Source organism: Crocodylus siamensis, chromosome 4 (genome assembly GCF_052110815.1).
Source record: "Crocodylus siamensis isolate JL-2025a chromosome 4, ASM5211081v1, whole genome shotgun sequence".
Taxonomy (NCBI): Eukaryota; Metazoa; Chordata; order Crocodylia; family Crocodylidae; genus Crocodylus; species Crocodylus siamensis.
Window position 1 is genome coordinate 25,166,402 of NC_143398.1, and position 13,980 is coordinate 25,180,381.

Sequence of the window (13,980 nt, forward strand, 5' to 3'; positions counted from 1 at the left end):
AAAAATTAAACACTGCTCTTTTATGCTCTTTATGCTATGCACTGGGACAGAGGTCAGAACTGCAACAGGTAAGAGATGTTGGCATTTCATGTTGGTAAAATGAAATGCCAACCAGTCAGACCCACTAAATAGGGAAGACTGTGGCCAAAGTAGCAAGAATTAAAATATATGGAGAAATAGATATAACAAGTGATTTACAGGACCAAGACATCTCTGTATTAAAGATAATGGGGAAACTTTTGGTCTCACTGAAATCAATGGCATATGCAGATGTTTAGGGCCCCAGCTACTAGATTAAGATGATTTGTATCAGGATCCAAGATGTTATTGCACATACGTTTTTTGACTTTGTGCTTGTAGTAAAAAGCTTGAAAATATTAACTGAGTTTATGTAACTGATACAGTAGGGCTTGCCTGCGTTGTCACAAAACTTGATGAAATATTCTGAAAGATGTGAACTGTTCTGCTCATTGCAATGGAGTATTGACTTTCAAGACCCATTGTGCTGGGAAGCCCTGCTAATATCACCTTAAGGCAGGCACCCTGTTCACTAACCCTTTTTAGGTCCTTTCCATCCGCTTGGGTAAATCTCGTGAGGCTCTCGCTGTCGTTTCTGGCAGGGAAAAATTGGGTCTATAGCTATCATCACTGTGTGGGGAACAGGGTAGCACAAATTGAGGGCTGTAGGGGTAAAGCCTTGAGGGATCCTGTGGTATAGTGTGCCTAGATCTTAATCTGGCTGTGATCAGGCCTCTTGGGTACAATATGGACTAACTGATACATTTTGGAAAAACTTGAAACTTAAAAGTATTCTCCTTGTGAATCATTTTTGTCCCTTTCTCCTTTGTCCTACTCTAACGATATATATTTTTCATGAGAATACCTTTTGTTCTTTAAAATGAATTTGCTACTTCAGTTATCACCTAACCTAAAATTTAATTTTGTAAGAATAAATTGAAACCAACGAGGACTGGTGATTTACAAGAAAAAGCAGTAGCTCTTAGCAGACCGAACATGGACCAGATCAAGCTGTTTGTTTTACAGAAAACTCCTTATAGGTGTCAGGGAGAAATTTACTTAAAAATTCTGAGGGTATTTAATGTCTTCAGTTACTTATTTATAAAAGAGCCTAAAACGAAAAAAGAGGTCCTTCTTGTCCATATACTGCTGTCTTTTGACAGACTCTTTGCTTTCAGTGGATGGAGGATTGGTTCCAAAATGACAAATGACTATAAAAATAATATTTATCATTGAAAATTTCACTGTCTAATAATAACTTTTCAAAATATCTGACAGGCTCAGACAGTCTTGTTTCTTTTTTCAGACCTCTGAAAGTAGTGGTTAAAATTATATGAACAGCTTTTAGACTACAGAAGCTTAAACATGCTCTCTATCCAGCCTTTTCAAAATCTGACCCCAAATTTTGGTAATTGTTTTTCAGTTATGTAATCTTAGAATGCCAAAAGTGAGTTTGAATTATTTATTGATTTTTATACTTTACAAAATGTGTCTTCCCCACGTAGGGCCTCATTATTACACCTTACCTTAAAGAGAATTCTAATAGTTTGAGGCATTGGTAAATTGGGAATAAGTATTCAGTACAACTCGAACTCTGCTACATGTACAGTTATAGTACATAAATGAATCGCACCTTATTAAGTCTAGCCTTAAAATATTCTTCACATACACTAAGGGGTGAACCCAGTGGTCACTGAAGTCTTTTTATTGATTTCAGGAAGCAGTGAAGCAAACCCAGATCCAAAGTGCCTAACTGTTCAAAGTGAAGCCAAGGCTAAAACTGATTTCACTGTAGGAGCAGGGCCAAACAGTATAACATTAAATAAATAGCCATAGCTTTCAGATAAAATGATGCTTCCTTTTGTCATGCAGTTTTCATTAATATTTGTGGCAGTCACATGGTTAATAACCTTGTACATTGCAGTGAAGATTTACAACTTGGTCACTTGGAGACGGTCCATTTTTTCATATATCTCAGTTAAACTGCCAATCAATGCTATATTTTTCTAAGTAAGATGCAGATGGAGACTACTAGAAATGACTAACTCTAGAAGGTTTTTTTTTTTAAATGGAGACTACATTGGCAAGTAAATTAGTTTTATATTTACAAAAAAAATTAATAATAACACTAGCAGACTGAGTAACACATTTTTCACTTTTTGTTTTAAAGATCCAAGAAAACACTCTTGGCCAAAATCTAGGGGAAACTACTGTCACTTTGTATTATATAAGGAAAACAAGGATACAATGGATGCTATTAATGTGCTGTCAAAGTTTTTAAGGTAAGAAAATTCTTTTACTGTTTTGAGTTGCACACAACAGCACATACCTCCAGTAAAAGCCAAATATTTTCATGATATTGTAAATATCTTTTAAGGTCAGTTTGCCAGTGCAACACAGGAAACGTTTATCTCAGTATGCCTGATAATTGCAACAGATTTGGTTTTCAGAGTTCAAATTTGAAATGTTTTGTTAAGTTTGGGGAGTGAGAAGGGGAAGTAAAATAGTCCTGACTAATTAAAATGGCATAGTATAACTGTTAGATGTATTCTTAGTTCAATTAACTTACCATAAGGCACTATGCTAGCAAACGTTTATAGTCTCCATTTGAATAATTCTAAGAATACGCCCCTTTTCCCCAGTGAAAGAAAGCTGCAGTATTGTTTATCTCAAGGGTTTTAGGCATGTAGGTTTCAAAATATACAACTACAAAAAGCACTAATAAATATTATGGTCATAGAAACTGGCTTTTGTAGCAGTTGCAGTTATTGATCTTTGTTCTGTTCTAACCACTGATTCCTTTTTCTGTCAAAGGTAGGTGATCCCCAACCTCCTTTTGCTTGCTGTTGCATTAGCCCAGATCTTTCTGTCTTTGCAAAGCCAGAGGAGTACTTTTTGTTCTCTCCCCACTAGAATTCATGCAGCACTTCGCAGCTCTAGCTGTATCCAGTCCATATTTTAACTTCTGAATGCTTGGTTCCTTTAGCATAGTAGTGGTACCATATTGACTTAAATCCAAGAAAAGTGTTTTTCCCCCATTCAGTGTGAAGGCAGAAAAAGCCTCATCTTGAATTTGAGTACTGGCCTATGGGAGGAGGTTGCTATGCTCACTTGGAGCTGGAGCCAGAGCCACAGCCGCAGCTTTTCCCAGATAGGGCTCAAGCTGCCTCTGGTGCCTTGTCAGAGTTGGAGCTGTCAAATGGGGGGGGCACAGACACTGTAGTGGAGGATGAGACCCAGGTGACGGGGAGGCAGAGGGCAGGGATTTGGTTACCTGTCCCCCCCCCCGTCCCTGCTTTCCCTGCTGTAGTGGTAGGGAAGATGAATTTTCAGACAAACATCCAATAATTAGTTTCTATACATGGAAATTTGTAACAGATTTATAGTTTTCCTTGCATACAATTTAAGCCTTGGGGAGATGGCTTGAATTTGGTGTCTTGGATTCGAGTAAAAATGGTAATGGCATTTGAAAAACAGGATTCCTGGAAACTTGCTAATTAAGAGGTATGTATCCAGCTTGATGAGGACTCTAAATTGGCAGTAGTCTTGCCACCTGCTGCCCACAAGTGGGATAGCAGGGAATGTTTCTTAGCTGCGCAGGGCAAAGAAAATTTGAGGGGGAAGGCAACAGTCATGGGAATGGGGCAGATAGGTGCATCTATCGTGCTAACTTGAATGTCACAGTATACATTCAGTTAGCTGCCCATTGATTTACAATCTACATGATTTAGATTGTAGTGTATGTGAAGAAATACAGGCTTATGGTGATTTGATCATTGTACATTTGTACAGTGTCTAGGTATTTGTGTATGAATTAACATTCATAATATGCAGTATTAGGAAATACTGTAAATGTATGAAGTTACAGTACTGTTTCTAAACATGCTAACTTACATTTTCTCTGATTTCTGTGGATCTAATTAAACCAAGAAGTTTCATAAATTTAAGTTTTTGTATCTAATGTTAATTGAATCACTGACTTTAATTGTGCAGGGTTTATGAGGCTTTTTAATTTTAAACTCAAACTGATACGTTCATCACTCTTTTTTTCTTATTTAAAGAGTTAAGCCAAACATATTTTCCTACATGGGAACCAAAGATAAAAGAGCTATAACAGTTCAAGAGATTGCTGTTCTTAGGTAAGTAAAGATGTGTTGCATTTTTCTTCTCAGACTAAGGTTGCTTGCCTACCTTCCTGTAGATCGTTAAATATAGCATGTGCATTTCATTTTGTTGTTCATGGCATGGTCTTCACATCAGATGTATTAGCTTTACTTGGAAGACACTATTGCATATAAGACCAAAATAGTACTTTCTGCTTCCTGATTCAGTAAAGGGCTCAATCATGATTTTTGCAGTTAGGTTCTGTATAACACTTCTTGTAAGAACAGGGGTTCCCTGGTGACTTCTAGTTTTCCAAATCAGTTTACTGAAGCTGCAGCTTCTGAATTGTAGGTAGGAGGTGTGGAGTCCATGGATCTGATGGGATCAGCAGGTTAATCGCAAGCAAACTGCCATGTTGCAGAATGTTCATAAGACAGCAGAAGCAGTACTTAATAGTAGTGCAGAAGTCACTAGTCTGTTGACATGCTGCATCCCACCATGAGGGTCCTGCCATCCTTTCCTACCAAATATCCTGTAAAGGAGTCAGGAAGGAGAGCAAGAACTATTCCTTACACACTTTCCTCCTCCTCCTCCTATTCCTCTTTCATTGACATACTCCTTGAAATATCGTGGAAGATAGGAAAGGAGATGTGCTGCTGGAAATCACAAACAATGAAGATCCTTGGCATTACATTTATAATATGGCATTAGTTAATGTCCAACAACATAAGTTATGTGTTGCTGTTGTGTCCTTGCAATACTTGGGCAGCTCAGGGGTGGGCAAAATATAGCCTGCAGGCTGGATCCAGCTTGCTAGGCCATTCTATCTGCCTGTCTAAGCTGACAAGGCACCAGCAGCAGTAGGATCCGGGGGGGCAGCAGCAGCAAGGCTCAACCAGCTCTGCCCCACCTCAGCCCTGCACCCACTCATCCCATAACATTTTCACGCTCACTGTGCACAGGCACAGGCTGGAGCTGCCTAAGTGGTCCAGCAGGTGAGTTGCAGTACAGGGCGTCTAGACTAATGGTTGGCAGCCGGGCCATGGTGGCAAGGTGGAGCCGTGGCCTGGCACACAAGTGGCTGGCAGTGGGAGGAAGTGAAGGCAGGGTGAGTCACCTCCCCCCCCCCCCCAAGTTCATGACATCTTGTGCTGCTGGCACTGGTTGCTGTGGGGTTCATGGTGGCAGCAGTAGCAACTAGTCTTGCTGTCTTGGTCCAGCCTCCCATTTTGGGACCCACCCACTGGGTTATGGGGGTGGCTTCTGCCCATGCTGGTCTGGCCAGGCTGCAGCCCCATGCTTGCACAAATCTGGGGGGCACATGCCCCCCCTCATAGTGTACATATCCCTCCACCCCACATACCCATCCCCAGCTCCACACACTGGGCCCTGGTGTGGGGGACAGAGGGCTGGGAGTGAGGCACCAGCAGGTCTAGGAAAGGTTGGGGGTCTGGGGGTCAGGAGTGGGGGGGTGCCCGCAGGGCAAGGGAGCTGTGAGTCGGAACTGGCTATCTATGTTTACAAATGAGCCCTGGTACAAAAAATGGTTGAGAATCACTTGGCTGGATGACCTCCTGATGTTCCTCCAACTCTAACTTTCTATGTTCTACAGTGCTGCTGTGCTTGGTTCCTAAAGTGTTACAAAGTACACAGCAGCTTCTGTAGGGTATGTGTCTTCACTGTGCGGTTAACTGTGGTTCTTAGTGTTGTTCTAACATTTTTCTGTCCCCACCTGCAACCCTCACTCACTAGTCCAACTGGAGCTAAAGCCTGAGTGAGTTGTTCCCCACATGACCTGTAATTGGGAAACAGGCTAAAGATACAAATGCTGATAGTTCTCCAGTGCCTTCCCATGGGTCCTTCTCCCATGGATAAAATAGTAACTTGGGTATGGCTTTGTGGCATTTTTGATCATGCCATGACTCTGGTTAATTTGGGTGTGGATTTTCTGAGATAAGTGCCATTATATAAAGGCAGGCGCTTAAAATGTGTTGGCTGGTACTTGGAGACATTGTTAAGAAAGGGTGGAGTTAAACTTGTGTTGTGGGGGTGCTGTGTGCTAAAACTTCTGAAGACTAAGAAATGCAAAGTTAAAATGCAATTAAACTTGATCTTCTGTAGTTGAACTTCTGTGCTATTATATGGCCAAACTTGATATTCTAAAAAGTTTGAGGCAGCCTTGACTTTGCTTTTGTTTGCAAGTGAATGTTTTAACATTAGATTCTGGGAGACCTGCTGATTATGTAGATGTGTCTTGAAAGTAATCTATCCTTCCCTTTTAGATATTTCACTTAGAAAATGTATTAGGTTAGTTAAAAACAGAAGAAATTTGGAGAATTAAATGGTCTATTGTAGTATTTCTTGAAAGACTGGCATCCCCACACAGTGTTAGCTGTAAGTATTTCTTAGAATGGCTTGGTCACTGTAAATCTCTTGCTTTTTTTAGAATTACTGCACAAAGGCTTGCACATTTGAACAAATGTTTGATGAACTTTAAGTTGGGAAATTTTAGTTACAAGAGCCATCCACTGAAATTGGGAGAACTGCAAGGAAACCATTTCACAGTTGTTCTCAGGTAAAGGGGTTGTGCCACTGACTACCTCCTTAATTGGGTCAGGGTGTTCAGCTCACATCTGAGAAGTTATAAATGAGTAAAAAAGATACTGGATTAAAAAAAAAATCTGCATACAGTTGCATTAAACTTTAAGACTGACAACTGTTTTAAGGAGTGCAAAATGAGAAGCTCAGATTGATCTGGTAGCTATTATTTGTGGAGACTTTACCCTGTTTTTAAAAGCAACTTTCTATTATATTAGAAATATAACAGGAACTGATGAACAAGTACAACAAGCAATGCTATCTCTCAAGGAAATTGGATTCATTAATTATTATGGAATGCAGAGATTTGGAACCACAGCTGTTCCTACCTATCAGATTGGAAGGTATGTTTTGTTCCTCATTTATTTTCTGTGTGCATATTTTAAGAACTGTATCTTTGTATGTTACTGTTTTTTTTTTTTCTTTAAATCAAAAAGTTCACTCATATTGTATGTGTCACGTTCTTGTGAGTCAGGAGCAGAATCTCTTAGTAGCGACAATAGTCTTACATGATATTAGCTATAGCTGAAGAAATGTAAATCTACAGAATATTTGATCTTCAAAGAAGCAGATCTAAAAAATGAAATGCAATAAAACCCCCATGTGTTTCTGTTGAATTTTAGAGCTATTTTACAAAATAACTGGAATGAAGTCATGGATTTAATATTAAAACCACGACCTGGAGGTATGTACTAAGAAATACTTGTTGTATATTCATGTTTGGGTGGATCAACATAGATGGAGAAGGATTTCAGATTTTTGTTATAGGATGGTATATATGTGAATGCTCTTAGTTACACTTAAGATTTTCAACTTCATTAATGTATATTGAGTTGAAATGTTTGTTTTGCAGCTAACATAATTTATCTTAAATTGTTGCAGCTGAAAAAGGGTATTTAGTAAAATGTAGAGAAGAGTGGGCAAGGACTAAAGATCCATCAGCGGCCCTCAAAAAACTACCTGTAAAAAGGTGTGTGGAAGGACAGCTTCTACGGGGACTTTCAAAGTATGGAATGAAGAATATAATCTCTGCATTTGCCATAGTGAGTGTGAAAATGTTGTGGGATGAGTGGGTTTGGGCTCTTTTGTCTTAACATTAGATTTAATAATGTATTAATCATTTTTGGTTGTCCTAAGACACTCATATTCATGTTTTATATGTGTTTGTCTTAGGATACCCCCTTGGGTCCTTCTGGATGAGAGAGCGAGAAAGAGAACACTTATTCTTGAGACTCTCTAGTCAAATTGATGCTTAGTGAATTATAAGTATAACCTGTATACACTGAATAACATAATCCTAAATTTGGTTGCATGTTAATATGGAAGCTGCATAGTTACTTAATCTCAGTTGTGTCTGTATGGTTATGTGCACATCACATGGGAAAAAAAGTTTTATCTAAAATCTTTCTGTGGTTTTAGAGAATCAAATCAAATTAACAGTAAAGGTAACTTAACTATTGTAAGAACTTGTCAAAGGAAATAGATTCACCGTTAATTTGTCATTTGTGGGGATATTTCTGGTTTTATTGTGGTTCTTTTAAAACTAGTATTAGGTCTTTCCATATGCCAGCTATAGTTCAATTGCAGCTGGTGCTTTGCTGTAGTGAATAAAGTTCTTTCGCTTGTGTTATACAAGAGGTTAGAGTACTTGGCCAAATGACCATAATATCTATAAGCTTATTAGAAGTGAAGTACTCTCTTACGATGTTGAAAATGAGCCTCAGCAGAACTAGTGGCTGCATCAGAAATGTACTTGAAAAATTGTTATACCAAAGGTGAAAATACTAGCTTTTTGAGTGGAGGGATTGATTCACATTTTTTTTCTCTTTCAAGTAATTTCTTCTAAATTAAGTCCAGAAATCATATATAAACCTCAAATAATTGTTTCTTTTTGTGTTATTTGTCAGATGTTGTTGACTGGAGACAATAAGTAAAATTCCAGTTGCTGGGTGTAACATCATTTGTTTGTTTTTTCATCACAGATACCAAGGAATAATCGTCTGATGTATATTCACAGCTATCAAAGTTATGTATGGAATAACAGTGTAAGCAAAAGAATAGAAGAATATGGGCTTAAAGCTGTACCAGGAGATCTTGTCCTTAAAGGAGGTAAACTTAAATGTTGGTATATGCATCTTTTATTCAAGTGTGTACCTTTTATGGCACGCAGTGTTGTCAGTATTAACTTTTATTTAAAATCAAACTTGTTTAAATCAAATACTTCTTTAAAATAAGTCAAGAACAAATGGCTGTGACAGTTTAAAAAACACAACACGTGTTCATGTTAATCAGAAAATTGCTTGAATTATAGCCACAGCTGTTCATATTGAGGAAGCAGATGTTGAGGACTATACTATCCATGATGTAGTGATGCCATTACCTGGGTTTGATGTTATATACCCAAAGCATAAAAGTAAGTACTTCTTTTTCTTTTTCATATGTATTATTATATAACATCTTAGTTCAGCATAAGTTTGTAAATAGACCAATTCTCATTTTGGAAAAAAATAACTTTGTTAGCAGTGGAAGAGGGGAAAGAGCTAAGGCAAAGCTTGAAGAGCCTAGTCCACCCCTCAGTTCTTCCTACCTGCAGCAGAAAGTTTGCATCATTTGTTTAATTGTATGCACCTGTTTTATATCACTTTATAGGAAGAGGCTTTTGAAAAAAGCCAAATCTTTCTGATGAAAAGTACAGTCAACCTAGAAAGAAGTTTATCTTCAGGAAATGTTTGTTTTAAAAATAACTTTTTAAAGTACTTCTATTGAAGCAAAAATTTGCATCCACTAGAGGAAACCAAATTTAGTCCAAATATATCTTAATTTTTTTTTTTAAATAAAAGCTCTTAAAAATACTATCCTTAATTTTTCTATATGTAGCATACTTTAGAACCAAAGTGTGCTCAGTGGTGACAGACCAGCACTAATATTTTCTTGCACACAACTCTATTTCACTATTGAGGCAATTCATTCCTGATTATAACTTCCTGACCATGTGGAAGTTACATGCTGGCAATGAATTTGATCTAGTAAGTTTTAAAATACAAAGCAGATGCCATTTGTGTGGGGAGAGAGAGAGACTGAACAGTGTTTCAGCAACCAAATGTGCAAAGTATACATAGTAACGTTTTTTAAATACCAGTTTAATCCATTACAATGCATCTGTTTTTATATGATTAAAGCAAGGGTGTTGGATTTACAGCCTACACACTATACCTACCTTGTGGAGCCATGTTGTGGGCCTCAGGAGTTGGTAGAGGGAGCAGGAATTTGGAAGAGGGTTCTGCCACCGAAATCCAGAGCACAGAGCCCCCACTGGGTATGTGTGTTGGCAGGCTGGAGGGGAGGGGTGAGCTACTTGGCTCACCACTGCTCATTCCATTGCCTTGAGAAGCCCTGCAGTCTGGATCCTGCAGGAGTGTGGCTTGAGTTTGACATCCCTGAATTAAAGGAGGTATAAGGCTGTTAAAACGTGGTTTAGCATTATTAGGGCATTAATTTAAATTTCCTTATCAGCTTATTCCTGTGCATTTATAATATTTTTCCACTTGGCTTGTTCCTGTCACTTCCAACAACAGAGGAACAATTATTTCCTGTTCTTTTTCTTTTCTTTTCCTTTTTTTAATATGTGTGGTTTTGCAAACATTCAGGAATTGTGCAGTAAGATGCCAAAAACCATAAGGTTTTTTTAGAAGAAAGTAAATGTATGGTTCTCGTATTATGAGGTTTTTAACACAGATTACAGTTGCTTTCTTGATCAGGGCTAGAAAAATATTTTTAATGGAAACAGATTCTTGCATGATCACAAGACTCCAGCAGGTGGGGCTTTATGAAAAATGATATTTTGCAGGAGGTGTTTACATTGTTTGTGCTAAATTTCTTCTGAGATCTGAGGAATTTTGAAAATGGGAATAATTGCTTGTAAATGAATATTTTTTAGTGTTCTGCTAAGACTAAACTTGCTTAATATTTCATTTATTAAAAAGATTACCTTTTATTGCAGTTGGTGATGCCTACAAGGAAATGCTAACTGCTGACAATCTTGATATCAACAACATGAGACACAGAATTAGAGATTATTCATTGTCTGGAGCTTACAGAAAGATCATCATTCGACCTCAGAATGTCAACTGGTTAGTAGTAGTATACAGGGAAACATATTTGAAATAATAGGATTGCAAAAATGCTAACAGGCCTTGTTCTCCTGTGCATCCACTTCCTGGTCAATATTGTAGCTTGTTCACTAGCATGATAGATGTGAATCTTTTATATTTTTTGCATATTATGCCCAAACTAAGGAACTGTGTTTAAAACTTATGAGTGTTGAATACTTCAAAATTAAATATAAAAGGTCTTGTCCTGTGTTTTATAAAGGGAGGTTGTTGCATATGATGATCCTAAAATCCCATTATTTAATACGGACTTGGACAAATTGGAGGAAAAACCATTACCTGTCCTTCCTAAAGGTAAGAGTGAAACTATTTTTATGGATTTTTACAGACTTGGTGTAGTATAAAGTTTGTTAGAACAGTATTGCCAACCCCACCCGATCAAAAATTGAGACAAACTCTTCAAAATCAAGAGATCTGAATGTGAGATGCTATTTTTGAAGTGGGGGAGTGGGGAGGGTGTTGTTTGTGAAGGTGTGGGGGGCTGTGGGTGTTTGGGGGCAGAGTTTGGAGACCAAGGAGGGGTAGGGTCCCTGCATACCCTGGCAGGATGTGGTATACTGTAGGTCAGGAGTGAGGGGCAGCAGTGGGGTTGGGGGGGTTTGTGGCTTGTGAGCGAGGGGCAGACTAAATGCACAGAGGCAGAAAGAGAGGCAGGCAGAGGCAGATGGGTTGGGTCAGGGGTTGTGCGACAGCTGCAGGAGGCTTGTCCAGAGGCACAGGGTAGGGGTGGGAGTCTCCCTGACCTTGCATGTGCCTCCTGGGGGAGGCATAGGAGGCACATGTGCCCCCTGGATTTGTGCCTGGGGCAGAGGCAGGCTGCAGGCTGGGGCTCTGCACCCTGCTGCCTTTGCCCCGGGAGCCACACAAGCCACTGATCGGGCAAGGGATGCACGGCTCCCAGGGGAAAGGCAGCAGGACATGGAGCCCTGGCCCACAGCAGGTAGCCTGCCTCTGCCCTGGGCACAAATCTGGGGTGCACTAGCCCCTCCACCCATGGCTCCCCAAAGGGTGCATGAGCAGTGAGCTATGCCCCCCTCCCAGCAGCTCTCTCCCATGACCCCTTGGGGCCCGATTCACCCCAGCCTCTGACCCAACTCCCTCCCTCGCTGTGGGGGCTTTGCTTGAGAGTCCAGAGAAGAGCCACTCGTATGATCAGAGACTTGCATGGCAAGCCATACAAGGGAAGGCTGAGGGACCTGGGTCTCTTCAGCCTAAAAAAGAGAATGCTAAGAGGGGATTTGGTAGCAGCTTACTGCTACATCAGGGGAGTACACCAAGGGTTTGGCAAACAGCTGTTCACCAGGGCACCCTTGGGGAAAACCAGGACTAATGGCCACAAACTCCGGAAAGACTGTTTTAGGTTTAACGCTAGGAAAAACTTCTTCGCAGTCAGGGTGTCCAGATGTGGAATAAACTCCCTCCAGAGGTGGTGCAATCACTTACCCTGGAAATCTTCAGAGGAGACTGGACAAATCTTCACTTGACCCCAGTTGTCATTACTGCCTAGTGCAGGGGCTTGGACCTGATCTGCAAGGTCCCTTCCAACCTCCTACAATCTATGAACCTCATGCTAAGATTACAACTTTGAGAAAATACTTAGAATAGGACAAATGATGTGATGACAGAACAGCATCAGAAATGTTTATTTGCTTTTTTTTACCTAACAGAGGGTAAATTCAGGGCCTTGAAGATGGAATTCTCTCTTCCTCCTTCTACTTACGCTACCATGGCAATTCGAGAAGTCTTAAAAATGGACACGAGTATAAAAAACCAGACACAGCTGAATACTACATGGCTTCGCTGAATGAATGCTGTAAAACGATGTAAAGATTTTAAAATATGAATGAGTTTTCATATTTTCCTGTCCTGTGCAAACGATTGAATATTTTTAGAAGAAAAAAGTTTGTATTTTTTTAAGTTTTTTTTTTTAGCTTAAGCATTTAATTCAATAATTATTTGCAATATGGGTGTTTATAAAAAAGAAGAAAAAAAAAAGAAAATCTTAATGCTTTGGCTTTTTTAATTACCTGAGCCAATAACATACTTAAGCTCTAGCACAACTACAACTTAAGAAGAAATGGGCTTAGGACAGCAATATCATATTTTTGGAAATACTAAATTGCTTTTTTAAATTACTTTTTTCTTTATAAGTACAGAAAGCATTGAATATACTTTCATCAGGTCAGCACAGAATAAAAGTTACTGCAAGCATGCTAATATTACAGAGGAGAAAAATGTATTAAATAAGACTGAATAATTAATATTTATTTCAGAGGAATGCATTTGAGTAGCCTTGGAATACCAGTAACATTTGCATTGATTGGTAAATTAATTGATTGGCAAAACTTTTCATTCCTATTTATGTGATGTAAGCAGGTACAGCCATTTTTAATTATTTGAGCTCTAAATTTTATTATAAAAATATTGTGCATGTTTTCATCTCTAAGAGTACAAAAGGACAGGTAACAAAAACAAATTAACCAAGAAGTCCAGATGAGTATTCATGAATAGCAGCTAATTCCTGGGTACCAGAAATTTGGTGGGTCCATTGCTGGCAGTGGATGAGCTGGGCAAATCCAGTCTCCTGGCACCAGAGGATTAAAAAGCCATTCTAACAGCAGTTCTGTTGCATTTTGATGTTATAATTTTTAAAAATCCAACCAAACACACTTGTTTTCTGCTGCTTGAATTAATAAATCATGTAAATAGTGCAAGCTATTTGCATTGTCTTTTGAGCATTGGGTTTGTGTGCAAACAATAGAAAAAAGTTAAGTATCTTTTCTTGAGAGAGGAAAAAAATGAACTTCCAGAAGCATTTGTGGAGACGCGCAGTACGTCCTTGTAGGTGGACGCCAAGTTTTGTTTCTAATATGGGTGACTGGTTCATTTCTTCAAAAAAAACAAAACAAACAAACTCTCAGTTGCTTAAAGGTGACATCCTGGGCCGGCTGGTGACCCGACCCAAACCGACATGGCATTTTGCAGAACAGTGTTCAGTAAAACGGAAAACTTCCGAAATGTTGACTCTAGTTGGGAGCAGAGGGAGATGCCTTTGGGGGCATGGGTCTTTCCTTATCTCAGCACACACTAT

The 13,980-nt window shown here is 39.1% G+C and overlaps 1 protein-coding gene across 7 annotated transcripts in view; it reads left to right on the forward strand.

Annotated features, from left to right (window-relative positions):
• The window catches only part of PUS7 (pseudouridine synthase 7), a 57,020-nt gene extending 43,413 nt beyond the window's left edge, over window positions 1–13,607 (forward strand). For all 7 annotated transcript variants that reach the window (XM_090042008.1, XM_090042011.1, XM_090042006.1 and 4 more), the window contains exons 7-17: window positions 2,189–2,300; window positions 4,080–4,157; window positions 6,569–6,697; window positions 6,939–7,064; window positions 7,344–7,405; window positions 7,603–7,763; window positions 8,703–8,829; window positions 9,032–9,133; window positions 10,721–10,850; window positions 11,092–11,183; window positions 12,557–13,607. In XM_090042008.1, coding sequence (XP_089898134.1) covers window positions 2,189–2,300; window positions 4,080–4,157; window positions 6,569–6,697; window positions 6,939–7,064; window positions 7,344–7,405; window positions 7,603–7,763; window positions 8,703–8,829; window positions 9,032–9,133; window positions 10,721–10,850; window positions 11,092–11,183; window positions 12,557–12,693 — 1,256 coding nt within the window. In that variant the 3' untranslated portion in view covers window positions 12,694–13,607. The remainder of the gene's footprint in view (window positions 1–2,188; window positions 2,301–4,079; window positions 4,158–6,568; window positions 6,698–6,938; window positions 7,065–7,343; window positions 7,406–7,602; window positions 7,764–8,702; window positions 8,830–9,031; window positions 9,134–10,720; window positions 10,851–11,091; window positions 11,184–12,556) is intronic.
• The last annotated feature ends 373 nt before the right edge of the window (window positions 13,608–13,980 follow it).